Source organism: Sturnus vulgaris, chromosome 7, assembly GCF_052056855.1.
Source record: "Sturnus vulgaris isolate bStuVul1 chromosome 7, bStuVul1.hap1, whole genome shotgun sequence".
In the NCBI taxonomy this organism is placed as follows: Eukaryota; Metazoa; Chordata; class Aves; order Passeriformes; family Sturnidae; genus Sturnus; species Sturnus vulgaris.
The window spans coordinates 12,304,202-12,324,848 of NC_142249.1; the positions used below are offsets into that span (position 1 = coordinate 12,304,202).

The 20,647-nt window shown below is 47.6% G+C and overlaps 1 protein-coding gene across 1 annotated transcript; it reads left to right on the forward strand.

The window, feature by feature from the left end:
* The first annotated feature begins 720 nt into the window (after positions 1 to 720).
* On the forward strand, positions 721 to 5,885 carry LOC148223159 (maestro heat-like repeat-containing protein family member 7). The gene is made up of 15 exons (XM_088167505.1): positions 721 to 838; positions 1,119 to 1,183; positions 1,297 to 1,560; positions 1,691 to 1,869; positions 2,101 to 2,248; positions 2,478 to 2,665; positions 2,749 to 2,886; positions 3,166 to 3,280; positions 3,452 to 3,589; positions 3,829 to 4,005; positions 4,127 to 4,282; positions 4,412 to 4,513; positions 4,831 to 4,933; positions 5,174 to 5,230; positions 5,542 to 5,885. Exons 1-15 carry the CDS (start codon positions 721 to 723, stop codon positions 5,736 to 5,738), a joined length of 2,145 nt encoding a protein of 714 aa, XP_088023631.1. The 3' UTR covers positions 5,739 to 5,885.
* Positions 5,886 to 20,647: the final 14,762 nt, after the last annotated feature.

The following is a 20,647-nucleotide window of genomic DNA, read 5'->3' on the forward strand; positions in this document are numbered from 1 at the left end:
AGCTTTGGCATCTGCCTGGGCCTGCGGAGACCAAGCCAAGCACCTGCAGCAGGGTGTGTTCCCCCATTTCAGCACAGGTGTGAGCCACATCATCTCTGCCCAGCTGAGAGCCCCAAAGCTCTCTTGGAGAGCTGTGAATTCAAAGGCCTTTATTCCACACACTAATGCCATTTTCCCTGTCTGGTGTGTTTTTAACTCTAGGCAAGATGCGTTTGCCTCTTGCTGGCTGGAAGCTGCTGTGCTCCAGGCCCAGCACCGAGCTGGGCTGTGCGGGCCAGGCACCGTGGAGAGTCCTTCCCTGAGCACTTGGCCGGTCTCGGTGTGTCTCAGGCTGTCACAGACACTGGGGCACTTCGGGTGGGCTGGGGGCGGCCCCGTGGCAGCATGTCCAAGGGCCCTTTGTGACACAGTACAGCACAGACACCATGGAACAGGTGGAACACGGTGTCCAAGCAGCCCTTTGTGACACACGGTGACATAGGTGCTGGCAGTGGCGCGGCCACGCCAGAGTGCTCGGTGCACGCGACGGGACAGGACGGAGAGAGCGGTGCTGTGAGGAGCCCCCGCACAGCCAACTCGTTTGTGCCTGACCCGGAGCTTTCCCGAGGCATCTCCCATCCATCCCTGTGGCTGGCCTTGTGGCCAGACTGCGCCACTCGGTGACTCGGAACCTTTTCCGAGGCATCTGTCTCGAAAGTGCCCTCGAGGTAAGACAGAAAGATGGCGGGCAGAATGCTCGGCCTCTTCAAGAGACTTCGGGGGAAAAAAAAAAAAGTCCCTGCAGCTGCCCCAGGACAGCAGCCTCAAGAACTGGAGCAGTTGGAGATCCTGCAGGACGGTGAGTGGCAGAGCTGGGCCGCAGGGTTGGGGCTCACAGCCAGGTTGGCCCCATCCCATCCCATCCCATCCCATCCCATCCCATCCCATCCCATCCCATCCCATCCCCTCTGGACTTGCCCAGAGAGAGGACAGAACACGGGCCAGGGCTGCCCCTCTAGTGGCCATGCTCCATCCCTGGCCATCTGGGGGCTGTCCCTGCCCAGGGAGCGCAGGGCTGGGCTGCGTTCTCCGGCCTCTCCCACGGCCCCTCAGCTCTGGCTGTGCTCGCTCTGTGCCAGATGCAGGGAAGGACCGGACACAGGAGCAGGACCCCGCTCGTGGCCGCTTCCGTAGAGCTGTGCAGGTACCTGCGGCCATCCCCACCTGGGCCGGGCCTGCTGTCACTGCTCGGCCCAGCACCGCGCTTGGAGCACTCCATGGAGCGTCCCTCCCTTCCCGCCCTTCGTTCTGCTGCAGGTGCTGCGGAAGTTCCTGCGCATTCGGCGTAGGAGGACCAGGGCCACAGCAACCGAGGACATGGCTGAGCCTGACTCCAGGCTGACCCAGCTGCAGGCAGGGCCTAGAGCCAGCACAGCGTCCTCTGCACGTGCAGAAAGCGCTGCCAGGGCAACAGCTGAGGGCATGGCAAAGGCTGACACGGCCCAGACTGAGAACATGGCCACAACAAACAGACTCACAGAGGGCATTTTAAAGACCTTCCTCACACCCACTCAGCAGCAGGTAAGCACCCTGGGGCCAGGGCTGAAGGCCTCCCACGATCATGTGCCCCTTCAGCCTTTGAGGCCAGCACAGTGCAGTGGGAAGGGAAGAGCTTCTTGGTGGAAACTGCGGAAGTTGCTGCCTTGGACAGCGCTCCAAGTCCTCCCCGTGCCTCGTCCAGGTGCCGGCCATGGTGAAGGACATTCACCAGAGACTTGTGTCCAGTATGACTGTGGATGGTGGGCTGGAAAATGACTTTGTGACGCTGGCTGAAGAACACGCTGCTAATGTGGTGATGAGCCTCCTGCGCTGTGCCCCATCGTGTGACAGGTACGGGGCACAGCTGCCTCGAGAGCTCAGGGCTCGCTGGCCTATAGGGCCATCGCTCTGTGCAGCCTGCCCAGTGGGCTCTGCCAGACAGGCAGAGAGCTCCGGGGTCCTTGGGCCCCGCTGTTCCTGCTGCCGTGCTCCCTCCCTGCCCCTCAGGGCGCCAGGGCTCTGTCACCCGACCCCGGGCAGCTGTGCAGGGCGTGGTACTGATGCACGGCTCTGGTCCCACAGAGCTGCCGCCCTGATGTGGAGAACCATCGGCTTGTCGGGACCAGCAGTGGAGAAGGTGCTTCCAGCACTGCTCTCTGTGATGGAGGACAGGCCAGTGTACAGCATGTTCTTCTCCAGAGAGGACAACGAGGCCATCTTTGCCCTGGCTGTGAGTTTCTGCAACTGGCCTTTGCTCGCCCTCCAGGTGGCCTCTCCAGCAGCTCTCCATGCTCTGCCCAGTGCCCCGCAGCCCCCAGCCTCAGGGGCTGGGCTGAAAGCTGGGCTAGGGGCAGGCTCAGGGGCAGCAGGCCGGGAGCTCCCCCTGTATCTCTCCTGGGGCCCTGCCACACGGACACCTCGGCACTGAGCGCTGCCTCGGGGCGCTTTGTCTTTTGCAGGCAACTGTGGTGCTGTGGGTGATAGTCCACATGCCCGACTGGCATGATGCAATATTCCTTCATTCTGCCCGCTTGTTCGTGGCTCTGCTCTTCCAAATTTTCAGCACCACAGAGCAGATGTCACAGGAAGTTGAGAATTTCTGGACAACATGCCGGGAAGAACACCGCCTTCCCAGCAACCCAAACAGGTTCCAAGTCGCCCTGTCCTTCCCGTGCCCTTGTGGCCAGGGCCAGTGCTCCCAGCGTGACCTGGCCTTTGTTCTGCACACAGGTTTGCAGTGCAGACCATGAAGGCTCTGTTCTCCCAACTGGGCTATGACAAAAAGCTGGTGGCTCTGGAGCACAAGCGGGTCTGGGACACCATGCTCTGTGCTGGCACTCAGCACTATGCAGTGGGTCTGCTGGCCAGGTGAGACCCCCGTCTCCCCACCAGCACCAGCAGCACTGGTGCCCTGTGCCCGGAGTGCCCCACACCGTCCCCGTGGTTGTGGGTGAGGGGGCCTTGGCACCAAGGAACGGCCGAGCAGACTGGAAAAGGCTGGGAGAGGAGGGTGCCCAGGAGCAGCCGCTTCCCAAAGGGCCCAGTGCCCTCGCAGGGTGCTGGGCAATGATCACACCTCTGTCAGTCACTCCTGGCAGAGCTCTGCCTGCCTGGCTCAGGGCCTCGGTGCCTTTCTCCCCCTGCCAGGGAAATGCGCCGTAGCTTGAGACCCTTGTGTTCCTGCATCGCCGAGCACCTGCTCAGCCTGCTCATCTGGAAGCAGCCACGCTGGGATCTGCCTGTCCTGGCGTTCTTTGTGGAGGTGAGCCTGAGGGCCAGCGCTTCCTGCCTGAGTTGCCTCCCAGCTCTCTGGCCTCTCGGAGCTGCGGCCGCCTGGCACGGGGCGCACGTCCGGCGCTTCTGCCTGGGCCCGGCCCTGGGCGGTTCCTCGCTCCTGCCGGCCTGTCCCCTGTCACTGCCCTGTGCCTTTCAGCTCCTGGAGTGTCTGGACTTGAGCAAACACGGGCACGGTGCCCTGCTGGTCATGTCCAGGCACCTGCCAAGCGAGAGCAGGGACAGGCTGCGCCTGGAGCTCAGAGGCCTCGTGGTGCTCAGCAAGGAGCCCTCGCTGGTGAGAAGGAGGCAGTGGCTGAAGCCGCGCTGGCAGCGTGGGGCTGGGGAACGCAGCCCCTTGGGCTTGCCTGGGATTCAGCAGCTGAGGCAGCTGCTCCCAGCTCTCCTGCCTCCCAATTCAGCTGCCTTGGCACAGGCCTCTGGGCCTTGAGGCAGCTGAGTGGGGTTGCAGGGCTAGGGCGCTGTTGGTGCTGCAGCCCTCCAGGATTTCACAGCACAGCCTTGTGTTGCACACAGAGCGGAGGAATACGTGGGCTGTATCATCACCTGGTGGAGCAGCTGGCTGATCCAGATGGAGAGATGGTTGGGATGACCCTCTCTGTGCTCACCCACATGCTCCAGGAGAAAGACCGCAGGATACCCAGTGCCACCGCCCTGAAGCTGGCTGAGCCACTCCTGCCACACTTCGAGAACGTAAGGCTCTGCGTCCACGGGCACTGGATGCTGCCCGGGAACTTTGTGCCCTGGGCAGTTTTGGGCCTTTGCCCTGCTGGGCCCAGCGTAGCCAGTGCTGAGGTCTTCTCCTTTCCTCCAGGACAACAGCCGTGTGCAGCTGCTCTCCATCCAGCTCTTCCGCAAGGTGATGGAGCTGGTAGTGGAAGAGGGGAAAAAGGCTCTCACGAGAACTGTGAACCAGAGCCTGCTTCCACTCTTCTTGCGCTGGCACGACGAGAACCAGCGCGTGGCGGAGGTGAGGTTTCGTGTCAGCTGCTGCATCCCTGGCCGGGGGCTCGGCTGCCTCCTGCCCTGGCCTTGCACAGGGACGCGAGTGCCGTGCCCCGCGCTCCGGTGCCACCTCCGGCTCTCTGCTGCTCCCCAGGCCTCTCGCGAAACCCTGCTTTGTGCGGCACGGTTCCTGAGCAGGAGAGATCTCGAGGAGCCGCTGACCCAGGAGAGGCGCATGAAGTTCGCCGAGCGCCTGGTAAGGCCAGCCTGGAAGCCCCGGCCGCAGGCTGGAGAAGCCCCCTGCCCTCGGAGCTCAGGGTGCGGGGCCGGCAGCTGTGGCCCTGCCCAGCGCCGCACCCAGGGCAGCCAGCTTGCGCCCCGCACGCTGCTCCCTCGCCTGGGGCGGGAGGGCTCCTGGCCGGGCTCCTCCGGCCCCGAGCCAGGTGCCCGCGGAGCCCCGGCCCAGCCGGGCCTCGGGGCTGTGCGGGCCGGGGAGGCCGGGGCTGGGCGCAGGCAGCGCCCGGCAGAGGGGCAGAGCCCGCGCCAAGCCTTCCCTCCTGGCGCTCTCCGCAGCTGCTGGAGGACGAGAGCCGAGCGGCCGAGCACCTGCGCTGGGCCCTGCCGTGCCTGCAGAACCCACAGCAGCGCCTGCGACGGGCGGCCGTCAGGTTCATCGGTGAGCCGCCAGCCCGCCGGCCCTCCCCGCCTCCCCGCCCGGCTGCTGCCCCGGCAGCGGGAGCCGGGCCCGGCGCGGCGCAGCCCCGCCTGCCCTCCCGCAGCCGCGCCCTTGGGCGGCACCGTGGGCAGGGGCCCGGGCTGAGCCCTGCCGGGGGACGAGGCCGTGTGGCCGCAGGGCTGGCAGCGCCCGTGGGGGGCAGCTGTGCCGCTGGGGCCGCCACGGGCTCTGTGTTGCCAGGACTCGCCGGAACGCTCCTGCTGGGACAGAAGGAGGAGCTCCAGGTCCTCAGCGAGGGTGAGTGAGGGCAGCCGCCCTCGTCCTCGTGGCAGCGGGGGCCGCCAGGGGCGGCTGCAAATGGCGGGCACGGAGCTCCAGTCCCTGCCCGGGCTGCGGAGGGCTCTGCTCCCTGTGCGGACCAGGGCCGGCGTGGGCCGAGCACCGACAGCTTTCAGGGACACGGGGGGCGATCCGTGGCCAGCACCTTCTGGCCTTGTCTCCCGCTCCCTCGTGGTCATGGCAGGATCTGTTTGGGATGGCCCTGGCAGGATTCCCTTGGATTCCCGCAATCCAGCCTCTGACTGTGGCTCTGTTCTTCTCTCTTGCAGCCCTTCAAGCCCTGCGGGAAGACGAGAGCCCCTCCTTCATGAGCCAGTTTATCCAGCTGCTGTTTGATACGAGGTCTGCTCTACTTCATACTTCGTCTGCTGGATCAGGAGCACCAGTGTCCTTCGGCAGCCTCCGGTTCCTATTGAAGATGGGACCAGCTGGAGTTCGAGGCACAGCTCTTACTGGTCATAGCTGAGCCCGTGGAAAGCTCCAGGAGCTTCTGCCATCTCCCTCCCTGTTTGCAGCTTCCTCCCCTTCCGGTCCTCAGGCCCTGCCCATCCCCTTTTTTACCTCCCAGCTCACCCCTTCGCTTCGCCTTCCCTTAATAAAGTTTGGTTTGTTCACTTTACCCACGTCTCTGTGGATCCAAAGCGGCGCCAAACCTGAGCCCTGGGACACACAGGGCCCTGCTGCCCTTCTCTTCCATGCTGTGTTCCATGTGAGGACACAGGGGAACGAGGGCAGCTCAGGCTGCAAAGGTCTCTGTCCTGCAGGTCCCCTTGCATAACACCGTGGAGTTAAAGGTCGTGCTGAGCACGCTGAAGTGGACAAGGAGCCTGGGTTTTACAAGAGCCCGCTTGAATATTCTCTGAGCCCAGCCTTAAGGGATTCCCTGGCATTCCAACCAGGTCATGTAGTCAGCCTCCTGTATTGCTTGAATTCCATTAAAACAATCCTCCTGTGTTTTTCTACGGAGCCTCTCACACTTGCGGAGAGTTGCTCACATACAGTTGAAAATTCTGGTTTTGGTCCTTCAATTCCATGTTTCCTGTAAAATGATATAAATGCTTCCTACCAGCTTGAAATCCTAAATACTGCCCAACTGCTCTCCCGTTGATCTGTCCATTCCTGGGAAGTTTCATTCAGTTCCTAACAGATTAGGCAGTCCATTGGCAGGGACTGTTTGTGTTTGTGAACCAACAGTAGAGAGCCCAAGGTTGGAAATTGTGATAAAGTGATCTAAAATACCAGGTAATGGTCCTTAGCATGTAACTGGTTTATTGCATATAAATCACTTACACAATGCGTATGGATTTCAAGAATTCCAGAAATAGTCTTCACAAAGTGTTAGTGCAGTTAATGATTTCCCCAAGGCACCTGTGTGAGGCTTCTAAGCAGAATTTTAATTTAGCTTCTGTACCTTTAAGCTTGTTTTCACGTGGTTTGCAATAAGTAATAACTTGGCTGGGAATGCTGTGAAGTCTCTTGGCAAACACCTGTCAGTAAAAACTTGGGAATCCGCAATCTGCCTTTAGGGCAAGGGGCGGGCCTAGTTACTTGAATTTTGCTATCTCTCGGTTTCTATGTCATCTTTACAAAGATAATTAATCCCATCTTAAAAGCCCTTATTATGGAAAGCACATCAATGGGATTAGAGCTTTCTTCAGGAGCTCTCTGTCACCAAGCAGACCAAGTGCTGGGGTGCCAGAAGCTGTGTACATCCATGGATAAGTATTTTTCCCTGGATTAGATAGGAAGGCCAGGTGCAGCATCACATGGAGCAAGCCTGATCATATCCACTTCTAGAAAGTACTTCAGGTTTCTCCACACAGCAACGACAAGCATTGCATGAGCCAGCTCTGAGCCTCAAAGAGCGGTTGGTTTAGTTGATTTTAATTTACAAGTAGACAATAGCCTTAAAAAAAATAAAAATAAAAACAGAAAAAAGAAAAGATTGCTTTACTTCCAGCTTCTTAAACTATGTTTCAGGTTTCTGTAGTTAAGATTCCTTAGCCAGGGAAATTAGTTTTCTTACATCATCCAGGAATGTAAACATTTCTTTATGTAGGTTCTTATGTGTGAAATATGCTATTAGATCACTGTCTTGTGCAGTTTAATTGTCTTCCCAACAGAGTTTTGGAGAGGAGTTTTAGTTTTATATGGATATAAGTGAGAAATCTTCCACAGACTTCACTGAATTTTGTCACTGGGGGAAAAAGACACCAAGATTTCACTGATTAGTAGTTTATATAAAGTTTAATATATTACCTAAAGTTAATTTATTTGATGATTAATTTAATACTTCCAGTTCATGTTGACTTTGAATGTAAATTTAAAAGTTTCCAGCTTTTGAAGCACTTTTGACAAAAAATTCTGTTTTTAATAGTCATCTCTCATGGCTCCAAATCCAATCCATACTTGGCCAGAAACCTTTACCTTGTTAATGCAATTCTAAGTGAGCATAAAAAAACAGAAATTGAAAATCTGTATCAGCAATACCTGTACCAAGATCACAAGTCTATTCTAGTCTGCCATAATGTGAAATGAGAACTGAACAAATTGTTTTACAAGGGAACTTCAAAATAGTCCACATACAATAAAGAAAACAGCAGGTGGTAATTGCAGGTGTTTAGAACATACCACATTGGTCCTTGTTTTTCAACTATTTTAAACATGAAAATGTACTTTCTGTAACTTTTTTATTTATGTTGCCTCTTCCTACTATACAACTGACAAGTTCATCAAACACAAAATGCTGCAGCTTTTCTTATCTTTGATTAGAACCCAAATTTAACTGTAACCATTTTTAGTACTACTCAATCATCAACAAATTTATTAAAAGAATAAAGAAGCTTTTTTAGCCTACCATGTGTTTTAAGGAAAATAATTAAGTATATTACAATAAATTATTCAGTTTAATCACTTGGGAGGTGCCCAGGCAGCTTTCTGTCTTTTCTGATCTCACACCCCTGAGCTCACCCTGATGTAAATGCCAGTGCTCCATGTTTGCATTGAGAAACATTCTCTGTCTGTATGAATATTGGATGGAAAGGAAATAAATATTAAGCTGAGTTCTTGTATAGAAAAGAAATAAAAGTTAAATTAAGCTATCCCCAAAGCCCACAATTTCATCTTCAAACATTCAAAGTCAAGCTAGTCGATTATTAAAAAGGAAGCTTCTTCCAAAAAAATTGTATGCATATTTTAATATTTGTAAGTATTTTGTGAATAGGTGATGTAAGAGACATCAATATTGCAAAGAAACTGTCCATCTCTTAAAGTAACAGTTATTTCTCTACCATTTAAACAAATATATTATTGCTTTGCTATCAAACCAATCTGTGTTATTTTTACTTAAAAATTGCCTTTTCATCACTTCATAACACTTAATCCCCTAATAAACTTTTCAAAAATCACTGATGGTTATTAATATTCTGTCAAAACCCTTTCCTCTAATTTTAAAAGACAGAAAGGTGAATTAGTCTTAGCTCTTTCTCAAAGTGTGAGCCAGCCAGTTTAATGATAAAAAAGGAAGAGGAGAGCAGATTTTTTTGTCTTCCAGTATGGCATGTTCATGACAGGCATATCCAATCCAAATTAATTTTATTTTGATGATACTATTTTTGTGTCACTGCATATCCCGATTGCTCTGTGACTGTTGAAATAACAGAAATGGAAATCTGTTAAACAGTATATTGCATTTTGGGGGGAGAGCCCCAAAAAGATACAATTAAATGTCAACTTCTGCATGAAATGGCACAGTTCAAGTAGAAACAGTTTTGCACCTCCTTATTTTTGTTAGAGACTTTAAGAGATAGGAATAGTTTAATATATAATGTCTATGTTGTGCTGACTGAAGACTTTATTTGTGGTTTATTTAAATATTAATTTAAAAAATACTAAAAAGGAAGCCTAAAAATAGGAAATATATTTATCTCCAAGAAAGAGCAGAACCTGCTGGGGATACAGCAGTACCATGAAACAAATGTGTGGTCAGCTTCTTCCATGCTAAAATTAACAAGAACTAAATAAACAGTTTTAGAGTGTTTTTAAGATGTACCCTGCCTGCCAAGGCTTAGCTGCTGAATTAAAGCTATTGCTGAGACTGCCTTGCCCAGTGTGTCTATATACTATGCTAATTATAAAATAACAACCTGAATTTTCAAGGGAATTTCAGTGACTCTTTAACTGTGGTCACAGCTTTAAGTAGGTAAATACTGTTGACATTAATAAAGGGGATCTCTACACTGCTTGCTAGAGACAGCTCTGGCCCCAGACCAGGGGCTAGGAGACCTGTGCTCATCTGGGGCCTCTTCACCTGACCTCTAGGTTGATCTCAGCAACTTCTCCCCAGTTTTTCTGCTCTCTGAACACTGTTTTCATCCATGGTTTTTGGGATTGACAGTACTATAAAACTAGAGCTGAAGGTTGTTGACGATAACCATAAATTTTGAGAAAAACAGATTTTGTCATTTCTGTTAAAGCTGATTAGGAATGTTTTGACAGCATAGCTTTTATTGGAAAAGAGTCTGATCAGATTAATTAAATTCAAAAGCAGCTGAATTCAGTAAAAATAAGCAGTTGGTCTCATTTTGACCAAAAGCTAAATGAAAAATAAAAATTCCCAGGAGACTGGGAGCTGTGTTTCCAAAATCCACTGATGGGTCATGTCTAGAAAGTCTCACAGATCCGTTTAAGGTCTCTGCAGGCTGCATCTGCTTTAAAAATTAGGATAAATCATCCTCACTACAAATCAAGTACATACAATTGGCTAGCCAAAAACAATAGAAGAAAAAAGAAAATGACCCCTCCACAATCAGCTCACAGTTTAGAGAAAAAATAAAAATCGTAGGCTTATTTCAGTAGTAAGGTTTAGGAGGTGAATGTTCTGCCAGTAGACATATGATACTGAATAATGGCATTAAAAGCAGCAGTGCCCAAACCCTTGGCACACTTCTGTCAGTACATCTCCACCAATTCAGAGCTTCTGATGGTTGGGCTTGGCGTTTTAATCTAGCCATTGTCAATTCCACTTCTGTTTTTATTAATCATACCAGTGATGTCTGAATAACTAACTCAGAGAAATTGGATTTAAGGGTTGGTATTAAAGAATAGAATGTACAAGTACAAAACTGACGAGCAGAAAGGTATATATTGGTTCTTTTTAGGTAATATGTATTGCTGCATACACCTTCAAGGTATCTGTGAGCAATTTAAGTGTGTTTTCTGGCAGCTGTCACTGGTATCATCCATCAGAACAAGAGCCCTGGCCAGTGACACTTTGCTGAGGTGCTGAAGGGATATGGATTATAATTCTGAGTAGCTTTATATGACAGATAGTGAGATTGATGAATGCCAGAAAAAAAGAACCATGATAGAATTTGCACAATTATAAATAATTAGACCATTTTTCTTGTAAAAACAGCAGCTGGACTGTTACTGTAGTTACTGCACAGAATTCTTCCCAAATTCAGTGTACTGTTTTACCACCTCACTTCAAGCGAATCACCATGGTTGTCATTGAGAGGGAATTCAGGGATTACAAACACTGGGCTTCTGCTGGGATCTGAGCACATTTTTTCTTTGCTTCCTCTTGGCCTCCTTTTTTATTACATACAATGAAGCACCTCGATAGTACACTCAAGAAACCATACTTACACAAACAGAAACATACAATGAGGATTGTGCTCTGAGGATGCAAGGAAGGGGAGAATTGCAATTATTTGCCTGCAATCATCCATAATTTCCTGAAGAAGAGAAATAATAATTTTGGCAGACCTGGCAGCATCCATCTCTGACACAGCTATCTACCCCTGTGCTAAATGCAGAGCTTAAGGTCCTTCCTCTTTAGCTGCCTGACATTTTTTTCCCTCCTCTGGATATTGTACTTTGTCCTCTCGTTCAGCTCTTTGGCTGCCAGGTTCAAAACCAAACAGATTTACTTAGGAATTTAATAAATAGATCTTTGTTAACCCAATTTACTTTGACTTGATTACAGTAAACTCTAAACTCTGTAGCAGATTAGGAAACATCCATGTGACCAACTTGATAGGCTGGAGGAAGCAGTGGTGATAACGACATATGATTGTGAGGGTGTTTTAATTTACATCAGCATGAGGAAAAACCATCAGCAAAAAGAGTGAATGAATGATACTGTGCTTCAGCAGCTCCTTCCAGGCTCCATTTTAAAACCAGGGATGTTGGTGCTATTGCTGACCATGCCCTGTGTGATGCCAAGAGGAATATGTGTTTGTTTCCATAGCCATGGAATGCTTTAGCTGAGTGGTGCAGACACAGATTGCACTTTCACCCAGAAAGGGGAGGTTTTAACACACCTGGAGATTCTCTGTGAGTACATCTCCAAAAAGAAATAATTGAAGCCATCACTGGTCTGGTATCAGCTGGAGTACAGCATGGATAGTAGCCTCAGACTCAGATTTCTATACTTAGGGCTTAAAACTAGAAAATTGCTGAGTTTCAGACTGTATCATCACTGAAAGGCTTCCACTGCTCCAGCATGAGACAGTTTGGGAATTATTGGTGGCCTTTGCCAGGGAATGTAGCACAGGGGAGCCTCCTCTAGCACTCAGAAATCTAAGAAGTTTACAAGATTCTGTCACACGTGGATTTTATTTGAAGCCTGTACAAGAAGTTGCATTTCCCTGCTGAAAATTTGTAAGACCATTTTTCCTACCCCAAGAATCTGATAAGATATTAAGATAGGAATATTACACTCTATGGCACTATATTCAACATTCAGCTTTTTAGTTTAATCCTAGAAGTCCTCAGTAGAGAAAGATGCCTTGAATAAAAGGAAGTATTTCACCTTGAAAATAAAACAAATATCTAAAAATAGTGGGGAGAAGAGAGAAAAGAGAAGGAACTGACCTACTGATTTCAGCTGTCCTGTTAAAGGAGGACTAATTTTCAGGAATTCTGAGAAAACAGCTACACGCTGATTCTGAAAATCATAACCTACCATATAAATGTAGCTATTTCCTCATGAGTATTGGATGCAGAGTTTATGATAATGTTTTTGGCTTTTAACATAATAAACAATTGGAATTGTTGCTTGTTGAAAGCATTCTGTTTTGTTTCTCTCCTGAGCTGAATTTAAATTATTGGCACTCTTATAAGGAAAGCTGTAAGAGAAATTGACTAAAACAAAAGGAAAGGCATTTTTAAAATAGGATGCTTGAGTCTTCCTTTGAAATCATGTATATTTTAGTTTTAAAAAGCAATATGTGTTTAAAATACCCAATGTGCTGATTTATTTCACACAGAAAATATGCTGTAGCATATTCTGAATTATTTTAAGTAGGTAGAAACTGGAGTTTCTGTCAGGTTAGAAGCTGCATTTTCTGATTTTCATTCTGAGTTTAAATGGTAAAAAATAGCAGGAAAGAAATTTTTTCCATAGAACAGAAAATTCCATTTCAGATATCTGCAGTCTGTAGGTCAGCCCAAATGAAGCTGCCTCCCTTTAACACAGGATGTGTTTTTAGGTTGGTTTGTTGCAGTTTGTGCCCAAGGACTCTGTGTGACCTTTAAATTGACTTCTGAGATGGGATGAGGGCAGGAGGAAAAGGCCTGGGCAATGTGGTTGTTGTGGAGGGAAGGGAGCAGCTTCTCTCTGGTGATGTGCCCAGCATGGAAAGGTGTTGGGGAATGTGAGGATATGAGAGCAGCAGAGGAAAGAGGAGGACCAGGAGCAAAAGTCTCAAGGTGGCAGGAGGAGGGAGCCTTTGCTTTGGGTTTCTGTGGCTATAAAACCCAGGAAGCTGCAGGGAGCTGCTGAACTAGAAAATAATACTGGAGGGATTAAGTTACCTTTCAAGGACAGAAGCAAGAGGAGCGTTTTCAAACCTTTTTAATATATCTTTCCACTACATTTCCTATTTAATCTGACACCTTGTTATAGTTTATTATTTTACTGTTCTGATAAATATGTTTTGATATCCTTTGGCACATTTTCTTAAAAAAGTGGAAAAAAAAAGAAGTGTGAACAGTTGGTGGTTGAGCAGGTGGCCAGAAAAAACTGTTTTTCCTGAGATGTGCTGAGTTCTTGTCCTCATCACCCTCTGAGACATCATGGCAAATAACACCAGCACCAAGTAATACTCATCACCCAAGCTAAAAAGTAAAAATGGCTATCAAACTCTGAATTTGAAATTTCTACTCTTCAAACTCAGTAAAGTTTTTCCATATGAAACTGCTAAGTACATTCAATCCAGTCCTTCTTCTCTCCCAGCTGTCGTCCTTTTGTTCTCTCCTTTCCCTCATGCTTGAACACTGTCTATGCTGTTTGTGGTGTGTTCCCATTCTTGCCTGCAGTGATGGTCCCTTGGAAACAACTCCAAGTCCTCACTTTGTGATCCCAGGAATCCATTCTGAGCAACCCCATAAAGAAAGGTGGCTTAATAAGATCCCACCTCACCTTTGAGAACGCCCTAAATGTATGATTGTTCTTTGGTAATAATGATTTCAACATTCCTTCTGTACCTTTGGAAATGGAGAAAGGGGGGAAATCCTTTTTTTTTTTTGAAAGACAGGACTCCCATAAGGAGACCAGCTAATCTACTTGATTTATAGTAGCCTGAAATGTCTGTACAAAGAAAACAAGACACTGGTAAACAAAAGAGACATCTCAAGGTTGTGCATTTATGGTTCACTTGTGCTAAGGTACATAGTTACGAGCAAGTATATAGGGGAATCTGCTCAGGTAATTTAGCCTGGCAGTGAAAACCACCTTCCTAAACCATGCTTTAGGCTGGATCTCAACATCCATGACCTCTCCTATGTCCTTAGTATTTTCTTTAGCAATTCAGGATCCCCAGACTTCTATGAGAATGTAACTAATTCCTGTGATGAGGCAGTAGCCTACATAGGAGCAGCTCTGCCCCATCAGTGTCACAGAAGTGCACAAACCCTCTTATTTGTGCCACTGATGCCACAGCAGTGGGAGGATCCCATTTAGCAGCAGTTATATTCTTTCCCCAGTTCCTTAGAACCTCTCTCAGTCTGAATAACAGAGGGTGCAATTGTCAGAAGCATGGTCTGTGCCCAAGCCATGAATGAATCACCATAAGTAAAACCAGACAAAACAGTCACCAGAAAATTCAATTGGCTGTTATGAAGAAATGAGAGTCAATTAATGAACTGTAACATTAAATAAACGGATCTTTTCTGGTCATAAAAAGGATGTAAATTATTAGTCCATATACTTCAGAATTTTAGTGGGAGAGACTTCTTTGCAAAGATAAATTGGTCTTTGTCTAAATACATCCTAAAATACAGGCACAAATCGGCTTTCAGTGACAGTTTCAGAACCACTCCCACTCGGGAAGAAAAGGAGGAATTTGGGCCATTCGGGTTGTCTAACTTTCCCCATCAACATGGTGTACAGTATCTATGGCGTTTTCCTTCTTTTCTTCTGAAAGGAGGCTTTTAAGTTTCTTAAAGGAAGAATAACACCTTATCTGTTTTATTCATGGCACTAAGTATCTTGTTGCTTTCTTTTTGTTCTCAGATGTTGCCCGTTTTCACTTTATTGAAAGAAAGAATAAGGAAATGCCACCCTTTAGTTTTCAGCAGTGAAAGGCAGGAGGGGGGAATTCAGCAGCAGGGGCAGGACAGCCCTGGCCCCCAGAGGCTCAGGATGCTCTTGGCTCAGCACCTTTCTTTACATGCTTTGCTAAGATGAATTTAAAGGCCAATTTTTTAGGACCTTGTAATTTAGCTATTAAAGATGCTTTCAAGCAAGTCCATAAGTGTATTTCTGGAGAATGAGAAGGTTACCACAGGAAGGTTCTACAGGTTACCACAGAAAAATGATTTCCAGAAGTAAATACTATTCTTTTTAAAAAGATTTATTCATGGCCAGGCAGAGAAAAGAAGGTACTGCATGTCCCAGTGGCTGACTCTGGAAACCTCCTCCTTCTGTTCTTGCTCTGTACATTTTCTGTATCAGCATTTGATGTGTTTTCTGCACAGGTCCACAGGAGACAGACAGATGCAGTAAAACTTTTATAAACCAATTGGCAAAGGTTAAGCAGGCTAAGCCAGGCTTGCTGTTGCATCCTGGTCAAGAGTCTATTGGTTTCCCTATAGATCAGCTGCTATGAAAATAAATACCTGGGTTTTACAATGACTGAGATTATTTTTTATTTACACTTTAATTTTTACCTTCCTGTGGTCTTCACCAGCAGTATTTGAACCCCCTGGTATGCAGCCTTTACCTCCCAGGAGAACCATCACTGTCCTCTGGGATGCTCCTATTACAGCCTTTCCAGCCCCACCTGGCATTTTACAGCTCGAATTCTGCTCATCCAGTCTGACCACAGATTTAAATAGGAACAGAAGTCATGAAGTCAAAAGGCATCCTTACACTTGTGCAGCCAGTCCATCCCTTAAAATGACAAGCTTTACCAAATCAATTTTTCAAAAGGGTGTGGGATCAGAGCTTTTAACCTCTGGCACACAGATTCTGAAGTTGACCACGGACCACAAAGTTCACTAAAGCTGAATGACAGCAGGCTTATACTTACTGTATGTACCTTCCCGGGAAAATAATTAAGAAAATTCAAATTAAAATAAAAATTGAAAACTGCTGGTGCAAGGTAATATTTCCATGTTTGCTTAAGATCTGCTGAGCTGACTGGAAACTTGCTGCACTTGGAGCCTTTTCTAATAGAACAAAAGTGCAAAAATTTTGCCATTTGATCAATATTTCTGTGCTCTCTCTCTTTCCCCCAGCATTTTCTGAGTAAGGGCCTGCTACCTCATGGCGTTTTTACAATGTTTTGTTCATAAGTGTCTCACATCATTGTAGACCCGTATTCAGTCACTAAAAATGTTTTCAGAGCTGTGTTTGTTGGTGACATTAGTGTGAAATATGCAGGAGCATCCCAGAGAGTTATGTGGGATCACCCCTGGAAGGCGTGTGGCTCCTGAAGGAAGGTCAGGGAAAAGGCAAAGCCCTGGTGCTCTCTCCTGAACTGCCTCTGGCAAGAGGAGCCCTGAAGGAGCACTGTGCTCTCCTCCTGAGGATCCCCCAGGTCTTGGGAAGCCTTCACCTTGCACAGCCTGCTTCTCCACTTGGGAAGGCAAGGACAGGGACTGGGAAGGTAACAAAATACAGCTACTCACCTCCTAAAGTGAATTAGAAAATAAAAATCGATATTGTAATTTTCAGAGAACAGCGAAAGAGATGTTCCACTTTTTGCAGAGATGGCCACAGAGCTGTTACCTAGTGTGATGCACAGAAGACTCATATCTTTAATTTGGACTCCATTTGCTTTCCAGGAAATGAGTGGGATTACAATTCTGTAATTGTTGGTCAGCGTGTAACTAAAGCTGCTGTGCTTCACCAGCCACTGAGCATTGGTTGTTATTTCAGCTTGTTATACTTCCATTCCTCTGGAAAATTTTCACAGATCAATAAGTTGGTGTTATAAAAGCAGGATTCCCTGGACATCTGTAAGGATCTCTTCACAATCTGTGGAAACAGCTATATCACAGAGTTCACTTCTGGAGAATTTCACTTCAGCTGTCCAGAGAATTTTCAGTCTTTGTACTGGAGCACTGCTAATTGTTTGCACAGTTAATTAAACTATGGGTGAGGTATTTGGTTAAATATCCATGTGCAATGCACATATTGACTGTTTCAAGGTGAATACTTTTCTAAATCATGAGCTATTGAATGTTGACTCACCGTGGTCCATTTTCTCTAATTGGCTTGAAGCTCCTCTCTATTGCCTGATATGATAGAAAGTGTTTTTACCCCCCACAAAAACATTACTGTCTTTAAATGCGAGCATTAGCAGGTGTGTTGTGGATCATTGTGCAGGGAAGAGGCTGTCCTGGGTACACATTTGGGTTGGTAATTGGTTGGGGTGCAGCTTCTCTCTGCATCCGAGCAGTGGGTGAAGCCTGGCAGTCTCCAGTGCTCCTCAGCCACCCTGTGGAAGCACAGCAGAGTCTTTCTCATGAGCTCAAGGTGTTTCTTTCTTCCAGGAAGGACCCTGACTATGTAAGAAAAGGGTTTAGAAAGGGTTTTTTTCTGTATGAAATGACAGCCCAATTATACAATTTTTGGTAAACCTCTGCAAGATTCCTCGCTGTGTAGCACTAGTCATGAGGTTCAATGAGTTATCCGGGCTTGCTGAGATGTGATAAATGGGCAGTGATTCCTCAACCCTTGCAAAACCTGTCATTCCATTCAAAGGCACCATTCAAAATACCCTGCATGTCTGAACATCCATTCAGAGACAGATTGATGAGGAAAACTAGCCCTCAGATGACATATCCTAAGTCAACATAAGTTCAGAAAGAATTATGTATTTGTAGAAATTAATTCAATTCTGTAGCTTAGCAAATCTCTTGATACTCCGGGCTACAGCTTGAGCTACATATTTAAAACAAAGTCAGGGAATTTTTTGGTCCATACTGGATGTCTGTGTATTTCTGTGTGACTCTAAATTGGTCAGCATCAGGCACAGGATGATATATGTGACACACATTTTTAGCTGAAACAATTAAAAAAGAGACCTTTAGCTTTGAGGGATTTTATCCTAAGTTGTAATAAGAGAAGTAGTGAGAGTCAAACCACAAAAGCCATTCAAGAGACTTTTTATAATTCTATAAAAAGTGATTCCACTTTATTTCAATGACTTTTTTTTTTCACCAGCATGAAAAAAAGTTTTCCTCTGTGGATTTAAGTAGCATTTAGAGCATTTAAACCTATCTATTGAATGATAATTGCTGCATTCAAAATTCATGCTCCCTTCATCAGACATTAGCAATAAGATGAGGAAGAAAAGTGTTTGGAAAAGAACAGACACTGCTGGGTACAGCTCGACTGAGGTGGAGCAGATGGCAGAATCTGTTACTGAGGTGTGGAGTGCAGGGGAAAGCAAAACACTCTCCATGGTTTCCCAGTGTCTATTTTAATAAGAAACTGAACTCCTGCTCTCAGGAAAGCAATGCTGGTGAGAGGAATGTTAAATTTGTCTTTACAAATGAGTTGTGGATCAGCCTATAGATAAGGCTAGCACTGAGAGATAAAAGAAACAATGGGATGGATTCCACTGATTGATGAATGGAAAGAGATATTTGCCTTTACAAACAAAGTGTAGGGCTGCTGATAAATGAAATTGGATATCGAAAGATGAAAGAAGCAACGGGGGGAAAACTATGAATTCTATAAGAATTAAAAATTAAAAGGGAGGGTTATACATTAGAGGGGAATTTCAGGTATCAGGCGTTCCGGGAAGTCTGTGCCTCTCAAGTACCTAAGCCAATGGGGAAAGAGAGAGGGAAATGCGGCCGGGAAAATAGGATAAAAAGGAGGCTGCGTCCTCCGAAAATTTGAGAGATCCCAGGGGAATGTCCCATGGCCTCTCCCTTTATTCGAATAAAGCAAAAAGGACTCCTCTGTCTCCTTTTTGGACATAAACCTCTGGTGTTTGTGGATTAATTTTCCTGACAATTTGGGGGCTCGTCCGGGATCTTTCCACCGTCCGGGGCGGCGGGCGGCGAGCGGAGCTGAAGGCGCGCCTCACCCAGTTTGGGTGATCAGCTCCCCTTGGTGCCGGCCGGCACCGGGCGATTGATTGGGTTCCCGAGACTGTCCAGGAGACAGACGAGTGGCGGACCAGGGGGGTCCGTGAAGAGTCCGCAGGGAAGGACTACTGAAAATCTCACCGGTGAGTAAAATGGGATCTTCGGGGAGCAAACCTGGGAGGGCACCCATGGAGGGTAGCACAGGTAAACCTGGGAGGGCACCCATGGAGGGTAGCACAGGTAAAACGGGGCACCCAGAGAGGGTTGGAAAGGTAAAGCCGCGAAGGGGCCCCGGCAAATGGGATGACGATCCCATAATACCCCCGGAGAGTCCCTTGGGGTGAATGCTGAGGTCTTGGGAAAGATTGTATATTCACCCAGAAGTAACTATGGAAATTATGGTAAAATATTGTTATTTTGTGTGGCCAGAGTATAAGTTGGCAAGGGGACTTATATGGCTACTTATGGAACAGATAAAATTCATTTGTGTCGAATTTTGTGAAGGTATTTAGAGGAAAGTGGTGAGGATTGGAATGTTTTTCAGCACCTTCCCCCGTCTTGTCCTCCAGTGTTGCTAGCTGACCCAGAGCCAGCTGCAGGTCGTCTGTATCCTCAACTTTCAGAGCAAGGGGATCAGGGAAATGTTATTCCTACAGCCCCACCTGAAAAGGATAATGGTGTAGGGGGAGGGGAGCAGCATGTTGTATCACCCCCCAGAACTAGAAGAGGAACTCAGTTTAGGGCATCAGAAGCCCCCCAAGAGACAGGGGTACACCAGATGCCACTCTGTCAAGTTCCTTTGGGGGGGTCAAGGGGGAGGATTTGGGTTTGTAATTGTACCACTCACTACCCAGGATATAAGAGGGTTGAAAAAAGAATTACCCCCATATTTGGATGATCCCATAGGGGTGGGGGAAAAGATAGAGGAATATTTGGGAAATGCGGATTATACATGGAAGGATTGGGATTTTCTTTTGGGAATTTTGTTTGGGTCATCAGAGAAACGAATGATTTTGCAGAAAGCTCGGCAGCTGTGGGAGGATGAACACCCACAAGCAGCAGGGGGGGCTGGACCCAATGCACCTACGGTGGATGATGCCATCCCCCAGGCAGACCCCCAGTGGGACCCAAATAACCAGGCCAGTCTGGCTCGCCTTCGCGATTACCGTGCTTATTTGATCAGGGCAATCAAGTCAGCAGCTCCCAGAACTAACAACATAGCTAAGGCTATGTCGTTAGAACAGGAGAAACAGGAAAGCCCCTCTCATTGGTTGGAGAGGATTAGGGATGCCTTGAGGAAGCACGGGGGGATGGATCCTGAAGGGCCAGCCTTCAACACATTGCTTAACGTACAATTTGTTACTAAAGCCTGGCCTGATATACGGAAGGGGTACAAAAAGATAAAAAGTGGCAAAATAAGCCTCTAAAGGAATTGGTTAGAAAACCGCAGCAGATATGTGTAAGAAGGGATGAGGAAAAGGCAGAAGCTAAAGCAAAAATGATGGCAGAGTTTTTGCAACCCCAGAGGAATAAACCGCAGGGTCCAAGGGGTCCCCAGGGACAGAGGGGACGGGGTCGGCCACAAGGAAGTGGCAGAGGGATTCCCTCCTCGGCAGGGGACAGCCGACCCAAACAGCGGCTGGGGAAGAACCAGTGTGCTGTCTGCAGGGCAGAAGGGCATTGGAAAAACGAGTGTCCGCAAAAACAACTGGACCCTCAGGAGGAGGAAGTCCAGAGAATAATAGAAATGGATTGTTAGGGGTGTCAGGGGCTCCTATTATACCAAGGACCCACCACTCAGGAGCCCTTGATAACTTTTAA